The following is a 19868-nucleotide window of genomic DNA, read 5'->3' as shown; positions in this document are numbered from 1 at the left end:
AACCTTCAGGTGTGAACCTTATGTCTTATTCTCTGGTCAGCGTAGCATGCTGTGTCTCTGAAAGGTATTTGCATGAATACCTCCACTAACCAATGGGAGCTTAGCTCAGCGAATGGACTGCGAATAAAACTAATTGTGAGACGTGAATTTGGTCTCTTACGTGGTGACGCCAGACAGAAACTGTTGGCCAAGTCAGGAGACTGTGGAAGCGAAGCCATGTGAGCGTGTCCGGGCCTGGACCATGTATGTATACAGATGACTCTTGTTTGTTATGATTAAATAATGATTATTATATATCTCTGGCTTCGGAGCTTCTTCTTCCAAGCACAAGGTAGCTCGAGACTCTCTGAACCCTTACAGTTTCTAGGTGACTAAATTGAAGTGCCGTCTTCGGTTGCAGCCCAGCTATTGTGCACTTAAACTGTCATTAAAAGGAGCTCCTGATTGGTGACATCACCTCTCCGACTTCAGCAACAACCAACTTCAATTTTATTTTTTTCAATGTGAAATGAAAAGAACTGTCAATGTTTTGTAAAATAAAGGTTATTCATAAGTCACTGCTCACACTAAAATAATTTGATAGACAGCGCACAGGAATGTACTGCAACATTTTTGTAAATCTCTAAAAGTTTATTTTCAGGTATTATTGTTTTTATTTTTAATGTTCAATGTTATTTGTAATGTTTAGATTTGTATTTATTTGTTTTATTGTATAGCTCTTAGGATGATTTAAAAAATGTTGTAAAGTGTCTTTGAGTACTATGAAAAGCGCTATATAAATTAAAAGCATTTATTATTATTATTATTAAAAGGAAGCTAAGAAATGGCACAATTGCAACTTTTAATATATGAAATGTAACACTTTAAACGAGTGGACTGACCACAGTACATTGGGATACTAAAGTGAAAAGGTTTGTCCCTTATCTATGGACTTCTTGCTGACCACAGTCCCCCACAAAAGAGCCATGTGAAGGAAAAGGAAGTTCACCCACCTGATTGGTTTGGCTTGCATTATGACACCTCTGTGACATCATAATGAGATTTGTACCACAGTGTGATTGTGTTTTAGCGTGCAAAATCATTGTGTAACGTTCTTTGTAAGTGCCAAAACACAAAAACAGGTACTTGAGGGCATTGAAACAACTACCTGTTGTATTAAAGTGCACACCTTTTTTTTACCTTCGCATGCAGAAACAACGACTGCATCTTTTGAATGAGCTGCAATAATCTAAACACAGATCCATTTATCACAAAGAGATGTGACGCATGTTACGTAAACAAATCAGCCACCCATGTGTGGCGAAAAGGAATTCAGAGATCTATGAACACCTCACGTACTGATACATTTAAATATATTACATTTTAAATATATTGCAAAGAACTGAAGAAAAGATTCCCTAGTCAGGATAACAATAACATCATATTTGTTTCATAAAATAAATGTTCATACACTCATTTGCACAACACTTGAGCCTAGATCCTCTGGGCTGTCAGCAGTCTGTGTTCAGCTCTTCGCGGTCTTGGACACGTTGACCTGAGCATACAGCGTTTCCTGCTGCTGTCCACGTTCCTGCACCGAGGCCGTGGCTGGTTCAGGTCTCCACTTGGAGAAGTCAATCTCTCCGTAATGGACGTCCCCCGTTTCTGTTTCTGTATCTCCGGCTGGCTCTTGAACAGCCGGCTCCAGAGCGGTTAGGTTCTGTGATAGACAAACAAGAAATGTTGTGAGGCACCGACATCTATTTCCTTCAGTGACAACCATCCAAATAACACTGCCATAGGAAACGTTATTGCTACGGCAGTGGATTATGAATGTTGGTTTCTAACAGAATGTTTCTTCTTCCTGTGTATCGCCACATTTAGTCCTTATAGTGAGGAACCTGTTCAGTCCCCAAGAGTTAGAAACATACTCATAACACATAATTATCTAAAGTACATTTAAGATGTTTCCTACCTGTGGCTGTTGTAAAGTTAAACGTTTTGACTTCAAACACCTGGAAGAAATAAGACAGCTTAATTTTTCTGTGTAATCATAAAGTGCTTTAAATGAAATTTAGATGTCGTCAATAAAATACAGACAGCAATTAATAATACAATGCAAAAAGACTAAATAGCTAAAAGCAGTTCATTTCACAGTTTAGAGGATTTCATCCATTGTTTGAGACCACTGCTTGTATAACACAGCTGATGCTTTAAAAGTGAATAAAATAGTTTTGAGTATTGAAACTAAATGTGCTTGAACTCACTCGTTCCAGACACCTGGCTGCCACTTGTACTAAGTGAAGGTCGAGTTCAGAAAGGTTTTACATTTGAAGACAGTGATCGAAGGTTCAAAAAACGATAATCCAACATTAACGTAATTTAGACACCCAATTAGGGAATCAAATTGGGTGATATTGACAGACTCTGATATGAAAGTAAATCAGTTTCAGAGATGTTGATCATTTGAGGACATTCATTCAAAATAAAATAATACAGAATAAAATGCTAGAGCTGTAAAAATGAAATGTAATAAGCTAATGCAACAAATCACAGATTAAAATGAGAAGACTATATGTTCTGAAATACACTCATTTTGTGTGGATACATCTGGATATGAAATTAATTTAAAGGTACTTACCAAATAACAACACCTGCACAGATGAGTACAATGATCCCTCCAACAACTGCGATCCATGGTAAAAAATATTCAAGCTGTTTCACTACATGAACAAAACATTATAAGTGACTAAGTCAAGTTAAGAAGAAAGCTCAGCTTGACTTCTCACAGCATTTTGCAAACGCATATGTAAAGAAATGCTGCGTCACTCATGTTTGCAGACGAGATGTTGGTCAACAATAACTGCTCCTTATTTGTGTTTACCTTTGATAGTCAGAAGGATCTCTGATGATGGTTGTTTACCAAGCTGATTGGTGGCCACACAGTAATAAACGCCTCCATCAGTGACATTAAAGCGGTAAAAGTCTCCTTGAGATACATTGACGGGTCCATCGTTGCTGTTCTTGAACCAGGTGTAGTGGCTGATGGGAGGATTGGCTCTGCTGGAGCAGGTCAGGTTCACCCAGCTACCTGCTGACACCGGACCTGATGGACTGATGGACGCCGAGGTGTCCTTGGGAGCGTCTGATGGAAAACGTGATGGAGAGGTGAGATAAGAGAGCCTGAATGAGATGCCGAAGAGAGAAGAATCGTTGTGTGCCGACAGGATCCAATAACAAACACTCACAGGAAACATTGAGAGTCTTGGTCTCCTCTGCCGTCTTGTTATCGTTTCCTTCATTCACAGGATACGTGGCAGAACAGGTGATGTTGAATCCATCGTGTTCCTCTGACAGAGCGATGGTCTTCTGGATCTTTGTTGTGAAGGTTCGATCTGTGTTTTCCTCCATCATGACGTGAGCGTCTCGTTGGAGGTTCCAGGTGAGTTTAGGAGGAGAGTGTGGACAGGGAGTGGGCGCGGAGCAGCTTACGGAGACAGACTCTTTCTCCTTCAGATCAGCTGGGATCTCAATGCTGGGCTTTGGAGGAGAATCTGTGGTTTCAAATCACACACAGATCGTACACTGAACAACAGCAATCAGACTCGGAGTCTACAGCTATGCTCGCACTACTAGAGCAACATATTGTACTTTTATATTGGATATATTGGAATATTGGATTGTGATTCATTGTTATTAAACAATAATGTGTTTGTTTGCGGCTTCTTGTAATTTTCTGATATTTCTAAGTTAACAGTTCCATAAAAGAGACATTTTCCCCTCTGAACTTCTCACATGAATTCATTTCAATAATTGTTTCAGGCTTATAAAAGGCAAAAAGTCAGAAATGTGAACACATGTGTAGCAGAAATTACTTATTTTTCTTCTATCCTCTCCCATTAATCAGCTCACGACCCCTCAGATTTATCTTGTGACCCTCTGTAGGGGTAGCATAAAATGTGAACTTAGACTAATTAATGAAGATTTTATCCATCGCAGATACCAAAAAGTGTTATATGCAAAGGTCTGCATGTACGGGCAGCTTTCTCATGGGACTATTAATAATATCCAGGAAGTGTAAACACTTCAGTCTATGGTCCCAGGCTGGTGTCTGTAGCACATATTAGCATTCACTTTGAAGGTTAGCTTCAATTTTTTAATCTAAAGAATAACATCACACACTGACTGATAACAAACAAAACTCTCTTACCCGTAACTGTTATTTTAAGTGGATTACAAACAGCTGTTGCAAGAAATTGCTTGTTTTCAATCCTGAAGAAGTATTCGCCTGCGTATAATGGGATTACACTGGAAAATAAAGTGGTGCAGTTTTTCTGACTCAGGTCTCCAGTTAGATTCATTGGATAGATATTAGGCCCCTTGCTACTGTTGAAAACCACATTATTTGGATATTTGGCAAAGTCAAGGGGATCTTTCATCCACACTGCGACGGTTGTACGTGTACTGTTGAAATCCTCCTCTGGTTTAGCCCTGAAGTTACATGGGATTTGCAGACAAGATCCATTCAGTGCTTTCATCCCTTGAGGTGCATCAATGAATAGAGCTGGATCGAACCTACAATCAGCCAAAGCTCCTGTGAAACATAACAATGATTATCATGATAATGAATAAGTCTGCATGAAGAGAGCTGGTTGGTGATAAACTGTGACGACAACAAAAAGTAAGAAGCATTTTGTTAATAATGATCACATACAGCCTTCAATCAGGACATGAACAGTTGGAAAAAGTGACAGTTCACAATATAAATGATTCAAGTAACATCTCCAACAGAACCAACAGCTCACCTGAGAGAAAGAAGACACTCAGCAACATGCTGGCTGTCACCGACTGGACTGCCATGACACTCATCGCCTGGAATCACAAACACAAACAGTGCACTTCGTAGTATCCTTGGTCATAATGCATATTTTAATAAGCATTCGTGTTTTGTTGAAGTAACTCCCCTATTTAAAATGTGCACGCCATCTTTTACATGCCCTGTGTGCACTGTGTTTTAAGTAGAAATTTGAGCTAAATTGGACATTTATTATGTAAATTCTACTCAATATGACAGCCTTGACTGCAAACACAAATAGAAAATGTAGCATTTCATAATGCCTTTTAATTTTTTTATGCAGATCAGAAAACAAATAACTATGTGGCTTTAAAACACAAAGATGTAAATCAATAAAAGCAGTAACAATTATTTGCGTTACCAAATAAGCACACAGCAAAAAGGAGAAGCAGCAATGTCTTCAAATTTTCTAGCGAAGTGATGCAATTCAGGAACTTCCACTAATTCAGAGAAGAATATGACCAAGATCCCAAACAAGCTATTTTATAGTTGGAGAATAGAGCCAACAGTGTGCTGGATGTCATATTTACCGGTAGTCACAGTAAACCAATATGTGTATTTTCAGTATGCATAAAAACTAATTATATATTCAGTTTACATTGGAAAACAACTGGTGAGTAAAGAAAGAAAAATGTTTTTATCTTTAAAAGAAACAAAAAAGAAAACATGAATCCGCCCAACCTTTGAAAATATATGAAAGAAAAGATGTATTTACTTCTGCATTATCCTAGATTTCACAAATAAACACGATAATTTCACATTAATAACAATTTACATTCGTGGTCATCTTGTTCGTCGAATCAAACGTATACAAACAAAGTCATGCTATTTAATAATATATATTTAATATTGAGTCCAAGTCGTCTGATCCTAAAAAATTCCTATTACGATTATCCTGAAAAAGATAACTGTGAATCACAATATTATCCAAATAATCATCACCATATGTTTAAAAGCTCTTAAAATGGCACTTTAAACGTAATGGATTTCATTTGGTTAAGAAACTAATATTTGTATTCCCAGATACAACACACATTTTTCTTCGTCATCTCTTTTTGTGAAAAACAATCTTGCGCCCTGTTTAAATAAACAATGAATGAATAGCAACTTTGTGAGTCTGCTCTTTTGTACACAATGCCTGTATTGTTCCTTCTCTACCATGATGGGGAGCTAGACAGCTTTTAAAAATAGTATCAATGTGCACAATTATCCCAATAATAGAAATGTATAACCATCAACTTATTTAATATCCTGTAAAATCCTACATTGTCTCAACCCTAGCACACATAACTTATACTTGGAAATTAAAATTCCACTCACCAATAAATATAATTGATTGCAGAAAGTTGTACATCACCAGTGAGAATCCTGCAGAATCCGACTAACCAACTTCCCGTGTACCGGAACACTCTTCGCCTTAATTGAGTGATTTGCACAACATTAGCCTCCACCACTTCTCCATGGCAGGCTGGTTGATAAGCACACAGCTAAACTTACGGTTTCTCCTCAGTCAGTGTCAACACCACCTAAATATGTGGGCAGCTCCAGACAAGCGGACGAGCAGCATGTACATTTATTTTGAGTTGTCCTCCGGAGGATCTCGCATTAATAACTGGACTCCTGATTATGTGGATTTATATTTATTTCAATAATAGTCTTGTCATTTCAGTACCGTTGGGACTTGGTGAGGGTGTTCCTGTTCGGGTATCAAAGGGATAACAAAAATTCATCCATTTTAGCAAACTGTAATTGATGAAAATGTCTTTCTTTGTAGAATTTTAAGAAAAAAGGTGGATTTGAACACTGCATTTTGCATACATTTAAAGCCTACTATGACAATAAAGCACATAAAAGAAGTCCTTACACTGTATGAATGCCCCACATATAAAACAATAGTCTCTGTAGGGGCTTTCCACAGTAGGAGATAAGTCATTTACAGTTCCTTTGTCAGTTATAAGTACAACTTGCTTATGCATAAGATGAAGTGTTTATTGTTCGTCAACAGTCTGCGTGTGGCTGTGGACCAGTTGACTTGATTCTGTGGTGTGTGTGTGTGTGTGTTACTGGAGCACAGGCTGCTGCCTGAAAAAACAAACGCAACAAATAAAATGCAGTGTCGGGAAGAATATTAATAATAATAAAAAGGCTAATAACACATTGCTCTATAAAAAAAACACTTCAGTCATTTTATTCAATAACAGAACACACACACTTTGAACAAGCACAGCTGTCAATAACACCACGTTTGGTCTTGTACAAACACAGTTGTCCAGCTGAACTAATCATTACACACAACCTCTTCTTATGTTGCAGCTTCCTCTTGCCTCACCTCGAAACAATGTTCCTTTTTATACTCTTGCGTGTGAGAATCATAGTGTGTGTAATAGTTGCTTGCCCAAAAGAATCAAAAAGTCATGTGTACAGTCTATTTCCCCTTCTTAAATTTGCCCGGCGTGGCTCCCGTCTTCTGCTTCTTTTTTGCTGATCCTTTAAGCTCAGGTTCCTAAGTGAGGCCAAAATAGAACGAATGAGACCCAACATTCAGAAGATAACGGAACAATGTACAACGCCAACTTGCTGTTAGAAATGTACAACTTGACAACATACAGTGGCATCAAAATGAAGCAGCCTGCCGAACCCCTCCGATTAACCCACCATTTTGGAAACACACAGCTGCTCTGTAGTTACTCTAAACGTACCTTGCGTTTGGAGGACAGAGATCCAGTGATGGAGAAGAAAGAGTCCAGTCGTCCCTGTGTGCTGCCCTGTCGGCTCTTCAAAATCTTCTTACAGCCGTTACGCATCCTGTCCTCACTGCGTACACACACCCAAATAAATCAATGCATGCATACAAAATGACATGTTATCCGTTGTACAATGATATTTCCAGCTGAACTTCCTATCATTTCTTAGCAATAAAAACAAGCATACAAAGCAGCATTCAGAAGCTGGGAAGTAACAAAACAACCTTCGGGGTTCACTGTAAAGAGTGTGTGATAAATAGACTTTCCAAAAGAGGCTGAGTGCTGAAGGGACACTAGAAACATAAACACAGCCTCTAAGTGGCCAGCAGTGACACCTAGTGGTCAGATGTTGCTTAACCAGTATGTCAAGTCATATCATAGCAACAATTAATGATCATCAATGCATGAAAACAAAACAACAAAGCAAGCAGAGAAGATTAAAACAGCATCAAGGGGCAGTTGGTGGTTCACCTGAACTGTTTTTCGTTACACATGAACTGGATCAGACCCTCCTCATCCGGCTCACTCCACTTCAACTCCACAGTGGAACAATCCACCACTTCCGCCTTCAAAAACAAACCCCTGGCCTCTTTGTAAAGCCAGTCCTCTGGAGCAGGGTGCTTCTGCATGAAGGCAAGACACAAGCAAAGAATCAGAACCCAACTCCTTCGTTCAGCTGCCCGAACGACCGGATTGTAGCACACACACACAAACTTACTTTGGAGTCAATGTTTTCTAGGATCTCCTCAATGCAGCCATGTTGTTTGATCAGGTCAATGGCTCTCTTGGGGCCAATTCCCTTGATGGTGCCACAGTAGTCGCAGCCCAGCAGAATACACAGGTCTATGAACTGGGATGGACCACGGAAAGATTGAGGAGTTAATGCGAGGAAGACAGAAAACGTCACTGCGTTACCTGGTCCACCCGTGTTTACATCTTCACAGCTCCGGCAGTTCTAATTACCAGAGAGTGCTGCGACATTTCTGTGAACACTTTGCAGTTGCATGACAGTTTGCTGTGTGTGCACAATCAGCATGATGGAAGCGGAGGATGTGGCACTTGCACATGACCCAAGATGAAAAATGACAGTATGATTACATGATGTGCTGCATCTTTCTCAAAGTCAGAAAGAAAACGTTACCTGTTCATTGGTGAGGCCGATGTCCTGCAGGATGCGACTGAAGTGGAACTCTTGGATAGGAAGTTTCCTAAAACAAATACATTCCCTGACAGTGAGATTACTAATGACTAACCGTGAAACAAACAATAACGCCATCTTCCAAGCTGTCCCATAAAAGTAAATTTTTTTCTTTGAGAAAACGAGTAGTACCAGGGAGAAGTACTACTACTAGTGTTATGGCTGTAGTGCTTGTAGCAGCATGCAGTGTTTCTCCTGAATTATTCAGAGCTGGTAGGACATGTGAACTGTGGCAGCAAATAAGAATTAATTTGTCCCAATTTTGCCCCAAAAACAATTATGTATAATTCAATTGCTGATTCAATTTGATCATGGGTAACAGTGGCTCAGTGGTGAGCAGGGTCGTCCTTCAAATTAGAGGATTGGCGGTTCGATCCCCGGCTCCGCTAGTCCATGTCGATGTGTCCTTGGGCAAGACACTCAACCCCCAAATTTCTCCCGTAACTGTATCTACGGTGTATGAATGTTAGTTCCTGCTGATGTGCAGGTGGAACCGTAGCTCCTCCCATCAGTGTATGAATGGGTGTGAATGATGTCATGTAGTGTTAAAGCGCTTTGAGTGGTCGGAAGACTAGAAAAGCACAATACAAGTACAGGTCAAATTTTCTTTTTTACCATCATCGGTGATAGGCATTGGATTAATACAAAGGGGACATAAAACACTGCACCAGAAGCAAAACGTCAAGCCATCTCTATTCTCAGAACATCTCTGCTACAGAACCCAACAGTGGAAAGGGATGATGAAAAAAAAAAAACTGCATTACTTTGCTTCGCTGGCGGTGACATGTCTAAGCAGGACATTCGTCCCAAAGGTCAGTCCATCCATATCCTCTGTTGCTGTGGCGAAGACCTTCCCAGCTTTAACCAGCGCGGCACAGCTGGCCTCCGCCTCACATGGAGCCTTCAATAGAAAAACACATCAAATTACATTCAAGAATTAATCACCCAGACTTCTCCTGTTGCTAATTATTCCTCCGGCATCTGGGAGAAAAGGCTTCTTAATTTCTCCAGATGTTCGTGTAACAAAGAGACAACAAAAATACTCCCATTTTTGCAAACTGTAATTGATGAAAATGTCTTTCCTTGTTGTGCAATTTTAAGAAAAAAGGTGGCAGTTTATATTTTAACACGACATTTTGCGTATTTAAAGCCTATTATGATAATAAAGCACAGAAAATAAATCTAGTTCAATGACAATAAAAATGTGGAAACATTCCTAAAGTAAACAGCAGCAAGTGAGAGTTGATCTAACCTCAATGTAGGGCACTCCCATCAGGGTCAGCAGCTTCTTGCACTCATCATTGTGGTGCTTGGTGACTTTTACCAGACGCTTGGTGAATTTGTCAATATTCTCTTGTTCCCCTGGGTGGAGACAAACCATTTTTCTCAGACATTTTATTACATAACAAAAGCAAAAAGTTCTGAAAACACAAATACAAAGCACAATGAAGCCAGATTGGCAGCACGATTGTGAAATCAAGCGTTGAAAAGCATTAACGTACCGAGTTCCTGAGCTTGAGCAAGCATCTTCTCAGCCTCTGCCCTCCTCTCCCCTCTCTTCTCCAGCTGCGGGGGCGACACGAAGAGCAAAGACAGGGTAAGAGGAAGATAAAACAAGAGACAGATGATGTAGCTTACAAAAAGCCCTTATTTCAATAAGTAAGAGCAAAACTTAAGTCTCGAAAATATATTCAAATAGATGATTTACACATATAGGAAGCTTTAAAATATGTTTGTGTTCATCAAACAATAAATCACAGGGAGCAACATTCTGATTAAACATCAATGCCACCAAACTGAAAAAGCACTGACTACATTGTTTGAAATACAATGGAACGAGATTACAGTGAGAGCAGAGCCCATACTAACCTCTGCTGACTTGAGCTGTGGGGGCTTGCCGTCAAAGACGTACACGGGTTTGATGCCATATTCCAGCATGCGGATCGTCCGGTAGAACATTCCCATCAGGTGGCTGAGGAAAAGAGTGAACAGGTGGCAAAAACATTTCAGCCTTTAGCCCAGACTGGAGCGATCCAAGAGCTACTGTATCTCTTATGTGTCTCCTACTATGACTTCAAAGCCTGAATTTTAAAGTGCCTGTATATATTGTGTGTGTGTGTGTGTGTGTGTGGTGGGGGGTTCGCACCTTGTTGTCTCGCCATCCTCATTCTGCAGAACGTTACCGTCCTGTCGCACCGCAATCAGGAACTGGTAGATACACATGGAGGCATCTATGGCAATTTTCCTACCTGCAAAAATTTCAGAAAACCAGTTAGCTAATATCTGGCATGTTTAAAGCAGCAGAGGTTATCAAAACAATGCCGTCGAGTAGAATATCTGACTGAAAATTTGTTTCTGCGCAGGCCTTCATTGGCTACAACATTGCGTAAAAAATGCAGTGTGGTTTTAATGGAAAATTATTCAACTGACACAACTGGAGCTTTACATGTTACACTTTTAATAAAGAATAAGCTGGCAGACTTTTAATAGAGAATAAGATGGCAGAAAGAGATATTGCCCCCTTTAAAAAAAAAAGGTTTTGCACCGTCAATTTGAAAATGTTAGGACATTACTATGAACAAAAATTGCAAGGTAGTTATTGACTAATTTGGTCCTGGGCTCAATTAATCTTTATTGAATTACCTAGACCTACAATGTCCCATGTCATGTCTGGAAGTGATTATGCTCCATTTTGATTCAGTCAATGTGCCAAGGGAGATAATGAATCATTCATCTGATCTCAATCTTATTTCTAATGCAGCCCTCATTATCAGCATAAAGGGGTCTGTAACAGTTACCAAAGTAGTTCTTGATGTCCTGCTCTTTGATGGCACCAGGGGCCTGGTCAGCTATCAGCTTAGCAAGTCCATGTATTCCCATTGTGTCAGGCTGAAGCTCGATTATCACCAAAGTCTGAAAAACAATGAAATAATTATCAGATTATCAGGATGAGCACACTTCCTCGTGGCCCTAATAACTGGCAACACACGAGTCGGTTTTCATAAAAGTCGTATTTGTTTACATTTGTGCTGCTTCGTCCGACGCACGCCGAATTAAAGACTAGCTACTGGGAACAGCTAAAGACATTCTCGGCGTGTCGAGTGTGGATGTACAATGAAAGACGGGCACATTAAATCATCAGTTTTTTAAAAAGACAACCGGGTTGCAGTGTACAGGACGTGTCCTGGCAAGTAGCTCCGCTGCACGGCGCTCGGTAAGCACCAGTTGCGGGGTGCTAACACATGAACAGCGTCTCGTAGTGTATTCATTATAATCACGCTATTAGCGGACATGCACAGTACCGTCGCTCAAACTTACACGCTGGATTTGGTTACACCGTTTAACTTGGTTCAACTCACCAGTAAGCGGTTAAGGGCTCGTGCACTTGTTCCAGCGTCTCGGGCGCGAGGAATTGCGTTTCTTTCGCGGGAAATCCAATAGCAGACATCGCCTATCGACCCATCGATTATGGCCTCGTCGAGGACGCCGCGCAGCTGCGCATCGACGGTGCAAGTTTGATTAAGCAGGTCTGTGTTGGAACGCGGAAGCGCCGGAGAGGCATGCGATTGGTCCGTTGAGGTTGAAGGAAATCCGGTCAGTACGGCACAATAATAGAGTGGCTTATGTCGCGGCTCAACCGGGTTTAATGTTGGATTTCGGTTAAAGTGCAAAATAAGCCACGTTCATTTTAGTTGGCCTGTGAGAGGGGACATTTTACCGGCTCCGAATAACCAGTAACGTCGGAGGTGTGTTTTGGGGGTTTCTCCGCCCACTCCGGAAAACTCTGCGGAGTCGTCTTTATTTTTATTTATAAGGTGACGTGGAGTCAAACCTCCCGTCTACACTGTCTCGTTTGTCAATGAGAACTACCCGGTGTACCCGGCTACGATCGCAATGAACGTGTAATACGTTGGTGCAGTGCATCGAGGATTTCGAAGATGTTTAGCTGGAGCGCTACATCTTTCCACTGAGCTCCAACCAGCGGCGCATACCAGAGCAGAGAGACTGTCGGGGCCTGGAGTCGGAAGAATTCGGCGGAGGAACAGGTTTGGTTGGAACTGAAGGGACACAGCAGTCTTACTGGTAGTGCAGATTTGTTCTAACTTCTTTCACTGTCTTTGTGAGTCGGGTTCTGAACACGAACATGCAACTTGTCCCTTTGGGAATAAGCAGCGTTGATGTAGACAAGTTGTTCGTTTTCCATGAATCAGTGAGGCCCCTCAGTTCTAGTCACGTCTCTATACCACGGTTACTGCTAACAGAAGATTATTGACAAGGGTTAGCTTCTTGAGACTTCCCCCAGGCGATGAATACCACTGGTCAGAAACCAGCTCAATCCACATTTTAGTGTGAACTTTTCCTCAATGTTAACACTGAAAGTCAGCGTGCGGATGCACAACACAGAATATAAATTGTTATCAACCAGATTGTAATTGCATTAAAACTCCAACATGCAGACGCCTCATGGTTTTTGCATTACTGGGACATTTTCCGCAGTAATGCCACATTAGTTCTGACTATGGATCAACCTATATTCTTTATATATATATATATATATATATATATATATATATATATATATATATATATATATATATATACACACACAGTCCAAAAGTGATGAGACCTGCTCTGCGTTGTGAGGTTGAGGACAGAATGTGTATGGCTAAACTATTGCTTTTAAATACGTGGAATAATAGGTCATTAGTTTTGATTAACTTGGCCTACTTGCTGTTAATGCAGCGCTTTTCTAAAAGAAAAAAGGACCAATGGCGCTGTAGCGTCATACTCTACTGCAGCTTCATTGTTTCCCTGTCAAAATATGCTGGTAATGAATATCAACATACAAGTGTAACATTCTGTGGACAAAATATGTTTCCAATACATTTTAGAATTGAAAGCAATATCCTACTCAGGAATTCTAAGGAGACCCGTGTACTATTAATAAATACCATATTTGAGCAATGTCAGTTTGTGTCTCAAAAACTCTTGGAAGAAAACTAACGGAGCTCATCAAACACGTTCATTCTGTTAAATCATGCTATAGCAGGTGTAAGTGGCATTTTAAATCACCTCATTCCTTGACTCGAAAGAAGAGGTCCACTATATGTCACAGGGCGGACCGTCTGGTTTAAATCACACCTGCTGTCCCTCTTGAATTGATGAACTGTCCATCATTGCAGAGGTTATGCAGTGCGGAACAGGACACCTGCCAGGTGGCTGCCAGAAGACGATGGGCCTGCACTGCGTCTTGGTCCTGTGCTTGTTCTCAGGCTGGGCCGTGGGCTACAAGCAGGGGGACAACGTGACGCTCTATGTCAACAAAGTGGGCCCTTATCATAACCCCCAGGAGACATATCACTACTACACCCTGCCAGTTTGCAGGCCGGAGAAGGTCAGCCTTTGTTCTGTTTCACTGTTCGGAAATCCACAAAGAAACTGGAGATTATTTATTTATTTGCTAAATGTAGACACTTATGTCAGGAGAACACATACGTCTCAGCATGTCTTGTGAAATTGCTTTTATCAGAAAGATGCTGTATTTCCATCTGGCCATAACACGTTTGATGCTGTAATAAGAATATTTAAAAAAGGAAATGGCTGTATGATTTCCCTTTTTGTTTATGGTTCCTTAATAAATGACTCCTGGCTTTGAAGATGCATCTTTATCTAAGATTAGCAATGAGACTCATATTTACAACCGCAGTAACCTATTAGCCACCATTAAGGGATATGGTACTTCGACACCAAGCATGCAGGGATGAAGTGGGATCACAGCCAGCTGTGTTTTTGTTTTCAGTTTGTCCTGGCTGTAATTACTTTGTAGCTGTGTGTACTGTTCTGAAATCCCCTCGTGCTCTGTGCTGCTTCTTAAGACTCTGTTGCTCATATTGTAACACCTCTTCTTCAGGTGCACCACAAGTCCCTGAGTCTGGGAGAAGTGTTGGATGGCGACAGGATGGCCGAGTCGTTATATTACATCCGCTTCAAAGAGAATGTGGAGAAAAAAACTCTTTGCAAGCTCACACTTTCAGAGAAACAGGTATTTATTCACACAAGACCAGGATAGTTTGAACTTAACTCGGTGTTCTACCAGATGTCTCAAGTTAAACTTCAATACTCCGGGCACATGGGGGATTTTAACTGGTTACGATTCATTAAGTAGCTTCTTTTTTTAAACGACTGGATGTCAATTGATCACTGCATGGTGGATGTTTTGTAAGACAACAACCATTGTATACAACCACTTTTTCAAACCCTTCAACAACTTTTCGATGATTCTCATTACTCACCACTTCCTCAGTAAATGGTTCTCTAGAATATGCTCGTCTGTTGTGATGTTGATTAAAAATAATAAAACACACGGGGCGTGACCCTGAATATATTCTGTGTGTGCCAGGTGGACGAACTCCGTGAGGCAATCGAGGAGCTGTTCTACTTTGAATTTGTCCTCGATGACATTCCAATCTATGGGTTTGTGGGATACATAGAGGAGAGCGGCTTCCTGCCTCACAGCCACAAGGTAAACCTCTTTGTGCTCCTGAGAGGTTTTGTGGAATATGTGTAGCACAGTGGATTATATGAGGGAAACATTATAGAAAGATTGTCTCAGGTTTTTATCTTCATGCAAAGCTCCCGTTTCAGCTGGACCCCAATCACTGTAATTCTTCTTACCCCCCCCCCCCCTCTTGTGTTCTGTCCCTGTATCTGTCCTCTTCTGTCACCTCCAACAGGTGGGTTTGTGGACTCACCTAGACTTCAACATCGAGTACAACGGCAACACGGTGATCTTCGCCAATGTTTCAGTAAAAGACGTCAAACCTGTTCCCCTGGAGGAGGGGGCGGGTACAGCCATGGGTGGAGTCGGAGTGGGTGGAGGCAGCCTGACGGTCACCCACACCTACAGCGTGCGCTGGTTCGAGTCCACTCTGCCTCACGCCCGCCGAGCCGAGCGTCTCCGAGACTACTCGTTCTTCCCCAAAACATTGGAGATCCACTGGCTCTCCATTATTAACTCACTGGTGCTGGTGGTGCTGCTGCTTGGCTTCGTCATCATCATCCTCATGCGGGTCCTTAAGAATGACTTTGCCAGGTTAGTCAGGGAAATTAAGTACGGTTATATCCTGGCCAATGTAGGGGAACCTCTTTAATATGAATGTTTATACTAAAGAATGCACTTCCAGCACAAACCAGTATCACTTTCGGTGTTAAATAAAGTCTTAGACAAAAACACTTTTAATATAGTTACTAGAGGTTTTATTTGTTAGTCAGAAAATCCATCTACAGTCATTTTGATGATTGTCATTGTCATTTATGAAGCAATACTGTCAATCATTTGCTGGTTCCAGCTACTGAAATGTGAGGTACTGCTGCTTTTCTAAATGTTCTATGATATTTGTACTTTTACTGCTTGTCTCTGACATTTTTGTTCTTGCATATGCGTAAGGTTGACTGAAATAGAGTGTATACGGTTACATACAGTAACTTCTTTATTCATAAAAGACATGACTCACATTTGAGATGTTTTGTGCTCTCTGTCTTGTTCACCCCGGCCCATATGGACCGTAACCAGAGATAAACCTTCATCTCGACCAAAGCTGAAACTTGTGGTTGTCTCCTGCTCGTCGGGTACGTGGTGGCATCATAGGTGAAAGCATGTTTCCTCCACCTGCAGATACAATGTGGAGGAAGAGGGCGGCTGTGACGATCTGGACCACGGAGACAACGGCTGGAAGATCATACACACTGATGTCTTCAGGTTTCCCCCTCACAAAAGCCTGCTGTGTGCCGTGCTGGGAGTGGGAGCTCAGTTCCTCACCCTTGCCACAGGTGAGCATGCATCCTCAAATAGACCAGAACACAGCAACACGCTGCTCGACGTGGACATGGGATGGGATGTTGAAATAAATTTAAAAAACGGTATCTGGGACTTTAATTGTTTCTGTTGGAAAATTGAGCAGACTTGTCCTGAGTCTTTACGGACCAGCAGAGGAACGCAGCGACTGGAAAGGTCACATGGACCGCCCCTCACACGCAGGAGTCTGATCACGCTCATGTCTCCTAACTGCGACAGGAATCATCTTGATGGCGTTGCTGGGAATGTTCAATGTGCATCGCCATGGTTCCATCAACTCTGCCGCCATTGTCCTGTACGCTCTGACCAGCTGTGTGTCAGGCTACGTGTCCTGCAGCTTCTACACACAGATCAACGGCCAGCGCTGGGTGTGGAACATCATCCTCACCTCGTCTCTCTTCTCCGGTGAGTGCGATGAGAAGGGGTTCGGGGTCACCACACACTTTGGTTGTCGTAGCGGGAAGTGTTTTCTCAAATAAACCACTTCACTGGATTTGCCTGTAATGGATTCAGATAATCTCCTCACTGACACTCGCTTCATTCATTTTTTATCTCCATCCATCCAGACACAGTTTCCGCTTAATTTCTCTCCTGTTTGTCACCACTGCTCTCACATTTTTCCCTCTCATTGATGCAAAATTTGAAAAAAGATAATCACATTGAAGTAGGCAAAATATAAAAAACTAATTAATACTGATTAATTTCAAATAAGACTTTGCCTTTGAAATGATCGGTTTGGACCATTTGTCAATATGACACTTAATGAGACTTTTCCTCAAGAATAAGTATCATCAATAACTGGCTGTTTTTTTAAAATTATTTTATTGTTTATTATTTTACACAGGCCAAATAGCTTTTCGAGCCATTTTTTCATTTTATAGTGTCATTTCAAAAGAACCAACTGGATAGGTAAGGGCACCTCTAGTGTTCTGTACAATGTGACAGTGCTATTCTACTCAGTTAATTATGTATTCAATTATCTATTATGCATTCCCAGCATTCCCACTTTTGCAGTTCAGGTTCAGGAAGTTGTTCAAAAAGAAAATATGCCCCCTGGCACATACAACGTGGTCTTATTTAGTCATTAAATAGCTGTATCTCATTATGTTTTCATAATTTAAAACAGGGGTCATTTCTAGCAATACTCTGAGGCACATTTTATCCAAGAATTATTAAAAACCAATGCCTGTCCTTGATTCAGTTGGTCCTTCATTCCCACAGCTCCTCTGTTCCTGACATGGAGCGTTGTGAACTCCATCCACTGGTGGAGCGGCTCCACCCAGGCTCTGCCGGCCACCACCGTGCTCCTCATCCTGGGTGCCTGGGTGCTGGTGGGCTTCCCGCTCACCGTCATCGGAGGCATTGTGGGAAAGAACCGGGCCGGCAGCTTTCAGGCGCCCTGTCGCACTCGCAACATCGCCCGGCAGATCCCGACACAGCCCTGGTACAAACACACGGCTGTGCACATGTCCATCGGCGGCTTCCTGCCGTTCAGGTGAGATGCCTTCATGAGTGGAAGAGAGGTGCTTCGATCAAACGGGGAACTCAATGACATTAAGTCCCTCCTCTTCAGTCATGAAGCAGAGAAGTCAATGGATTAAATGTAGGATTAACACTAAGGATAAAAAGAGCTTCACTCCAAATCTTTATTCAACAGTAAATATGACTTCTTCAGTATTTACATGTTAGAATATGTCCATGTTCCAAATTAGATGTTTGGTTGCAAATAATGATATCCCACAGTGAAATTTCATTTGTATGTCAAGAATTGAAATTTAGGAGATTTAATTGTTATATTTGTGTTTTATAAATATTTCTGCACTTATTTGAGCCCATAATTGGTTTGGATAATGAGTACAAATGTTTGTTATACTGTCATGTCATCTTGACTAATGAAATATTGAAAATGCAACCCATTGACCACAATTTTGTCCACACTCCTTCCTTACCACCGATGCCCTCCCTCAGTGCCATCTCAGTGGAGCTGTACTACATCTTTGCCACGGTTTGGGGCAGAGAGTACTACACCCTCTACGGCATCCTGCTGTGCGTCTTTGCCATCCTCCTCTCGGTGGGCGGCTGCATCTCTGTTGCACTCACCTACTTCCTGCTGTCTGGCGAGGACTACCGGTGGTGGTGGCGGAGCGTCCTGAGCACCGGCTCCACCGGACTCTTCATCTTCGTCTACTCCGTTTTCTACTACCGGAACCGTTCCTCTATGAGCGGCATGGTGCAGAGCACCGAGTTCTTCGGCTACTCTCTGCTCACTGCGATGGTCTTCTCACTGATGCTGGGCAGCGTGTCGTTCTGGGCCTCACTGGGTTTCATTCGCTACATCTACCGTAGCCTCAAGATGGACTAGACATGGACCACGATACAGACACAGCGATAAACAAACACTTTCCACATAGCACACACGGACGATCCTCATTACCTTCTTTTGCTTTCGGTCATACCAAACAGAAACCTCCAATGAGGGAGAAGATTCCAGGGCCTTTACCTTTATTTGACGGAAAGATTGAACTAGTCGTCATTGTTGAAATAAGGGATTGTTGGCTGGATGTATTTAAGGATTAAATGGGATATTCTGGTACAAAGGGACAATTGTTAAGGAGTGGCTCAGCAAAATGTATGAGATGTCAGCAAATGGATGTAATAATTGTATGATGTAGCGAGTCATCCACGACTACTTCATTGACCGTCAAGTCTTGGCAGGATCTAGCCTCTCACATTACACCATTGTACCCACTGTGGCCGTAGACTCATTCAGTAGTTTGGATTTATGCAGCAGCGCAAGTATTATACTCCCCCTGCACAATATTCAAATAGCGTAAAATGTTTTGCACTGGCCCTGACCAGCTCTACATGGCCATGCGGTGGATAAGCAGAACAGTGCATTGTAGAAGGTTGGTAGCAATATTGTTATTCTATGGCCACCATTGACTAATGCCGATGTAAATAGTCTTTTCAATAAAATTCTTTTTAATACAATATTGCCAGCAAACTTTTTCCTTGAATTCTACCACATTTCTAGTAAAGCATGAATTACACGGAAACAGTTTCACTTCTAGTTCAGCTTTCAGGTGCTTTATTGCAAGTTTCACGTGTTAGCGTGCATATTAAACTTTAACTTCTAGCCAAAATCAGTTGAATCACAAGCACTTTTCATTAAAGAATTAAAACTATGTAAATGTGATGCGACAAAAAACACACGAGTTGTCACACGAACTTGTATTT

The 19868-nt window shown here is 41.5% G+C and overlaps 3 protein-coding genes across 5 annotated transcripts; 1 reads left to right on the top strand and 2 right to left on the bottom strand.

The window, feature by feature from the left end:
• Positions 1 to 824: 824 nt before the first annotated feature.
• LOC117749580 (myelin-associated glycoprotein-like) lies at positions 825 to 6347 on the bottom strand. The gene is made up of 8 exons (XM_034560215.1): positions 6155 to 6347; positions 4785 to 4851; positions 4190 to 4573; positions 3228 to 3533; positions 2864 to 3124; positions 2621 to 2702; positions 1955 to 1994; positions 825 to 1699 (listed from the first exon to the last, which is right to left on the bottom strand). Exons 2-8 carry the CDS (start codon positions 4846 to 4848, stop codon positions 1505 to 1507), a joined length of 1332 nt encoding a protein of 443 aa, XP_034416106.1. The 5' UTR covers positions 4849 to 4851; positions 6155 to 6347; the 3' UTR covers positions 825 to 1504.
• A 647-nt stretch (positions 6348 to 6994) lies between these two features.
• On the bottom strand, positions 6995 to 12268 carry fen1 (flap structure-specific endonuclease 1). Of its 2 annotated transcripts, none has more exons than XM_034560216.1 (12): positions 12136 to 12268; positions 11575 to 11689; positions 10923 to 11025; positions 10646 to 10748; positions 10279 to 10342; positions 10029 to 10138; positions 9541 to 9677; positions 8720 to 8786; positions 8297 to 8428; positions 8050 to 8201; positions 7534 to 7648; positions 6995 to 7337 (listed from the first exon to the last, which is right to left on the bottom strand). In XM_034560216.1, exons 2-12 carry the CDS (start codon positions 11654 to 11656, stop codon positions 7260 to 7262), a joined length of 1143 nt encoding a protein of 380 aa, XP_034416107.1. In that variant the 5' UTR covers positions 11657 to 11689; positions 12136 to 12268; the 3' UTR covers positions 6995 to 7259. The 2 variants fall into 2 exon arrangements, with proteins under 2 accessions (XP_034416107.1, XP_034416108.1); XM_034560217.1 differs by having other exon boundaries at positions 12095 to 12178.
• Positions 12269 to 12355: 87 nt separating this feature from the next.
• On the top strand, positions 12356 to 19622 carry tm9sf1 (transmembrane 9 superfamily member 1). 2 transcript variants are annotated; one of them, XM_034560454.1, is made up of 9 exons: positions 12356 to 12822; positions 13960 to 14171; positions 14688 to 14819; positions 15177 to 15299; positions 15511 to 15869; positions 16452 to 16606; positions 16851 to 17036; positions 17853 to 18126; positions 18600 to 19622. In XM_034560454.1, the coding sequence occupies exons 2-9, from the start codon at positions 13965 to 13967 to the stop codon at positions 18991 to 18993; spliced, it is 1830 nt and encodes a 609-aa protein (XP_034416345.1). In that variant the 5' UTR covers positions 12356 to 12822; positions 13960 to 13964; the 3' UTR covers positions 18994 to 19622. The 2 variants fall into 2 exon arrangements, with proteins under 2 accessions (XP_034416345.1, XP_034416346.1); XM_034560455.1 differs by having other exon boundaries at positions 12356 to 12859.
• The last annotated feature ends 246 nt before the right edge of the window (positions 19623 to 19868 follow it).

Source organism: Cyclopterus lumpus, chromosome 20 (assembly GCF_009769545.1).
Source record: "Cyclopterus lumpus isolate fCycLum1 chromosome 20, fCycLum1.pri, whole genome shotgun sequence".
Lineage (NCBI taxonomy): Eukaryota > Metazoa > Chordata > Actinopteri > Perciformes > Cyclopteridae > Cyclopterus > Cyclopterus lumpus.
The sequence above is the reverse complement of the archived record's forward strand: the minus strand, read 5'-3'. Positions and strand labels throughout refer to the sequence as shown.

What these genes read in the sequence shown, in the direction of transcription:
- LOC117749580 (XM_034560215.1), bottom strand. Translation starts at nt 4,848, where the DNA reads ATGAGTGTCATGGCAGTCCAGTCGGTGACAGCCAGCATGTTGCTGAGT. An exon ending in GAGTGTCTTCTTTCTCTCAG is followed by an intron (nt 4,574 to 4,784) that starts GTGAGCTGTTGG and finishes TATGTTTCACAG; the next exon opens with GAGCTTTGGCTGATTGTAGG. An exon ending in TGTGCAGGTGTTGTTATTTG is followed by an intron (nt 1,995 to 2,620) that starts GTAAGTACCTTT and finishes TATTTCTTCCAG; the next exon opens with GTGTTTGAAGTCAAAACGTT.
- fen1 (XM_034560216.1), bottom strand. Translation starts at nt 11,656, where the DNA reads ATGGGAATACATGGACTTGCTAAGCTGATAGCTGACCAGGCCCCTGGT. An exon ending in GGACATCAAGAACTACTTTG is followed by an intron (nt 11,026 to 11,574) that starts GTAACTGTTACA and finishes AAATTTTTGCAG; the next exon opens with GTAGGAAAATTGCCATAGAT. An exon ending in TGGGAGTGCCCTACATTGAG is followed by an intron (nt 9,678 to 10,028) that starts GTTAGATCAACT and finishes TTTCTATTGAAG; the next exon opens with GCTCCATGTGAGGCGGAGGC.
- tm9sf1 (XM_034560454.1), top strand. Translation starts at nt 13,965, where the DNA reads ATGCAGTGCGGAACAGGACACCTGCCAGGTGGCTGCCAGAAGACGATG. An exon ending in CAGTTTGCAGGCCGGAGAAG is followed by an intron (nt 14,172 to 14,687) that starts GTCAGCCTTTGT and finishes CCTCTTCTTCAG; the next exon opens with GTGCACCACAAGTCCCTGAG. An exon ending in TCCTGCCTCACAGCCACAAG is followed by an intron (nt 15,300 to 15,510) that starts GTAAACCTCTTT and finishes CACCTCCAACAG; the next exon opens with GTGGGTTTGTGGACTCACCT.